At 43.1% G+C, this 3123-nt stretch overlaps 1 protein-coding gene across 1 annotated transcript in view; it reads right to left on the bottom strand.

Annotated features, from left to right (window-relative positions):
• Window positions 1-534: 534 nt before the first annotated feature.
• LOC107297973 (LIM and calponin homology domains-containing protein 1) overlaps window positions 535-3123 on the bottom strand; it is a 14568-nt gene continuing 11979 nt past the window's right edge. The window contains exons 8-10 of the mRNA XM_015827337.1: window positions 2492-2628; window positions 2209-2325; window positions 535-619 (exon numbers count right to left, since the gene is read on the bottom strand). Of these exons, the coding sequence (XP_015682823.1) occupies window positions 535-619; window positions 2209-2325; window positions 2492-2628 (339 nt within the window). The remainder of the gene's footprint in view (window positions 620-2208; window positions 2326-2491; window positions 2629-3123) is intronic.

Here is a 3123-nt window from a genome sequence, read left to right on the forward strand (position 1 = left end):
GGACCTCCTTAGCAGGTGGGACCCCCAACATTCCTGGCCTCCCCGCTCTAGTGGGTCAGGTGGACATGAGCGGCGAGAGGCGGTCCCTCGGATAACCTGGTCCCAAGCCATGAAGGGCTTTCAAGGTGACACCCAGCACCTTGAATTGCACCTGGAAGCAAATTGGCAAGCCAGGCAGCTCCCCGCAGGAGAGGTGACACATGGGCACACGGAGCATTGCACAAAAACCATGCGGGCGGTTGCATTTTGCGCCGGCTTCAAAGCTTTCAAAGCAAAACTCCTCACTGAGGCCCAAGAACCAATAGCAAGGTAAGTCTCCTGCTCTGAGTAGCTTCTAGGAAAGTCCTTTTTTGATTACAAACATCGGGATATCTAACGACGAGACGGGAACAGAGAGTTACAGAAAACCCGATATCTGCCCGATGTCAGTTCTGCTATAAATTAAAGGTTTGTAAGCTGTCAAGCATCAAATCAAAAGGCTCAAAATGCACTTGCCTCTTATCTTCTTTTGGGGAACTGACCGGCAGGCCTAAATTACACCCCAGCGGTGAATCCTTCTGTCTGATGTCTGATGGGCAAGGACTCCGCTCTGCTGCTGGTGGCTGGGTCCACTGCGCATCTGAAAGGGAGGGTTTTAAGTTAGGGAGTGAGAGGCCGAGAACTGCAAGTCTGAACTCTACACAGTGGAGGAGGAGGAGGAGGAGGAGGAGGATAGGAGGGAAAAATAGGGGTGAGGAGAAGGAGAGAAAGGAAGGAAGGAAGGAAGGAAGGAAGGAAGGAAGGAAGGAAGGAAGGAAGGAAGGAAGAAAGAAAGAAAGAAAGAAAGAAAGAAAGAAAGAAGAGGGTGAAAGGGAAAGAAGAAGGAAGAGGAGGAGGAGAGGGAAAGAAGAAGAATGGGAGAGAGAGAGACAGAGAAACAGAGAGAAAGAAAGAAAGAAAGAAAGAAAGAAAGAAAAGAAAGAAAGAAAGAGGAGGAGGTACAAGATTAGGAGGAGGAAGAGGATGGAAGGGAAAGACAGAGGAAGGAGGAGAAGGAGAAAAAAGAGAAGGATTTTTAAGAAGAGACTGGACAGCCATTTGTCTGAAATGGTATAGGGTTAGGGTTAGGTCACCATGAACTCGGAAGGCAAAATGGACATCGCCAACAAATTCGGGGTGCTTGGGCATGGTTAGGAGGGCACTGAATTTTCCAGCCTGCCCTCTCTATGTTTCCTGGTAAAATGCATGGGAAAATCCCATGGGAGGAAAATTCCACTTAGGGTTTCCTGCCTGAGCAGGAGGTTGGACTAGATGACCTTCAAGGTCCCTTCCAAAATTATTATTATTATTATTATTATTATTATTATTATTATTATTATTATTATTATTATTATTATTATTATTATTATTATTATTATTATTATTATTATTATTATGAAAGAAGAAAAGAAGGATGGGGGGAAAGAAAGAGGAAAAGGAGAAGGATGAAAGGGAAAGAAGGAGGATGGGAGAGAAAAAGAAAGAAAGAAAGAAAGAAAGAAAGAAAGAAAGAAAGAAAGGAAGGAAAGAAGGAAGAAAGAAAGAAAGGAAGAAAGAAAGGAAGGAAGAAAGGAAGGAAGGAAGGAAGAGAAAGGAAGGAGGGAAGGAAGAAGAAAGAAAGAAAGAAAGAAAGAAAGGAAGGAAGGAAGGAAGGAAGGAAGGAAGGAAGGAAGAAAGGAAGGAAGAAAGGAAGGAAGAGAGAGAGAGAGAGGAAGGAGGGAAGGAAGAAGAAAGAAAGGAAGGAAGGAAGGAAGGAAGGAAGGAAGGAAGAAAGAAAAGGAAGGAAGGAAGGAAGGAAGGAGGAGCAGGAGGATGGGCAGGATAAGGGAAAGAAGGAAGAAGAGGAGGAGGAGACCTTTTCAAATTGACCAGAATTGAACTATTTTGTCTTTGAAGGGAAGAAAGAGACCTATCGCTAAGACCGAGCTGAGAATATTTGCTAAGAACCGGGCCGCAAGGACGGCAAGACGAAACACAAAAGAGGAAGTGAATTTTTTTTTTTTAAAAAAAAAAGCATGCTAGCATATTTCAGATACTCTACTTAATTTACTGCTGACATTTCTAGAAGTAGGTTCAACTTGGTACGTTATTAGACCACACCAGTGAGGAGAAAGCACGATAAGTAACGAAAAAGCCGAAAATGTGATATTTGCAAAGTTTTTTTCCCCAAAAGCAAAGGCATAAAGGCACCGCCCACCTGGACATAACGGCAAAGACATTTTGTTGGGCGATCTGCCTTCCGGGCTAGGAACCGGATCGGCTTGTCTCCATTTCAGGCCTTCTAGATATTCTTCCTTATTCACCGTGCTGAAAAACGGAAAACATATTGTACAAATGTTTTAAATTTAATGAGCAAAAATCTCCCTTCTCTCTCAACTTCTCCCTTTGACCATCTCTCATCTGGTGGTTATTCTTCGCTAACACGTTTTCCTCAGATGTGCTCTTTAGGAAATCTCTTTTTGCTTTTACGCACCTCACAATCTCCTCCCGCAGTTGATATTCCTTGTATTTGGAGAAGGACGCCCCATCTCGTTCACCGAATAACGTCTCCAGTTTTGCCTCTTCGCTTGGCTTATTATCCTCTTCCGAGTAGCTTAGATCGATCAAATTCTACCGAAACAAATATATCGTATTATATACTGTATGTTGCTGCTTTAAGAATTAGATGTAATTTTATGAGTTGACTCATTATAAGATATAATAGTATGCATTATATTATAAGACTAGCTGTACCCGGCCACGTGTTGCTGTGGCTCAGGCTGGTTCAATGGAAAAGAAAGAAAAAAGAGAAAGCGCACATTTCTAATATGTTTAATTTCACAATGCTTGTGGGTATACAGGACATCCAGGAAGGGAAGTTGGTTATTAAAGTCCTAGTCTACAAGAAATCCAATGGCTCCCTAGGGCACACCATCTACCAGAAGAAAACACACACAAACCGCTATCTGCACGCACTCTCACACCACCACCCAGCACAGATCAACTCCGTAGCCAAGACACTCATCTCCAGAACAAAATGCTTAGCTGACGAACAACACCTAAAAACCGAACTACACACTCTCACTAACGTACTAACATCCAACGGATTCCAAAGAAATAAGATTA

The sequence above is a fragment of the Protobothrops mucrosquamatus genome, unplaced genomic scaffold (assembly GCF_001527695.2).
Source record: "Protobothrops mucrosquamatus isolate PMUCROS unplaced genomic scaffold, P.Mucros_1.0 scaffold3625, whole genome shotgun sequence".
Classification (NCBI taxonomy): domain Eukaryota; kingdom Metazoa; phylum Chordata; class Lepidosauria; order Squamata; family Viperidae; genus Protobothrops; species Protobothrops mucrosquamatus.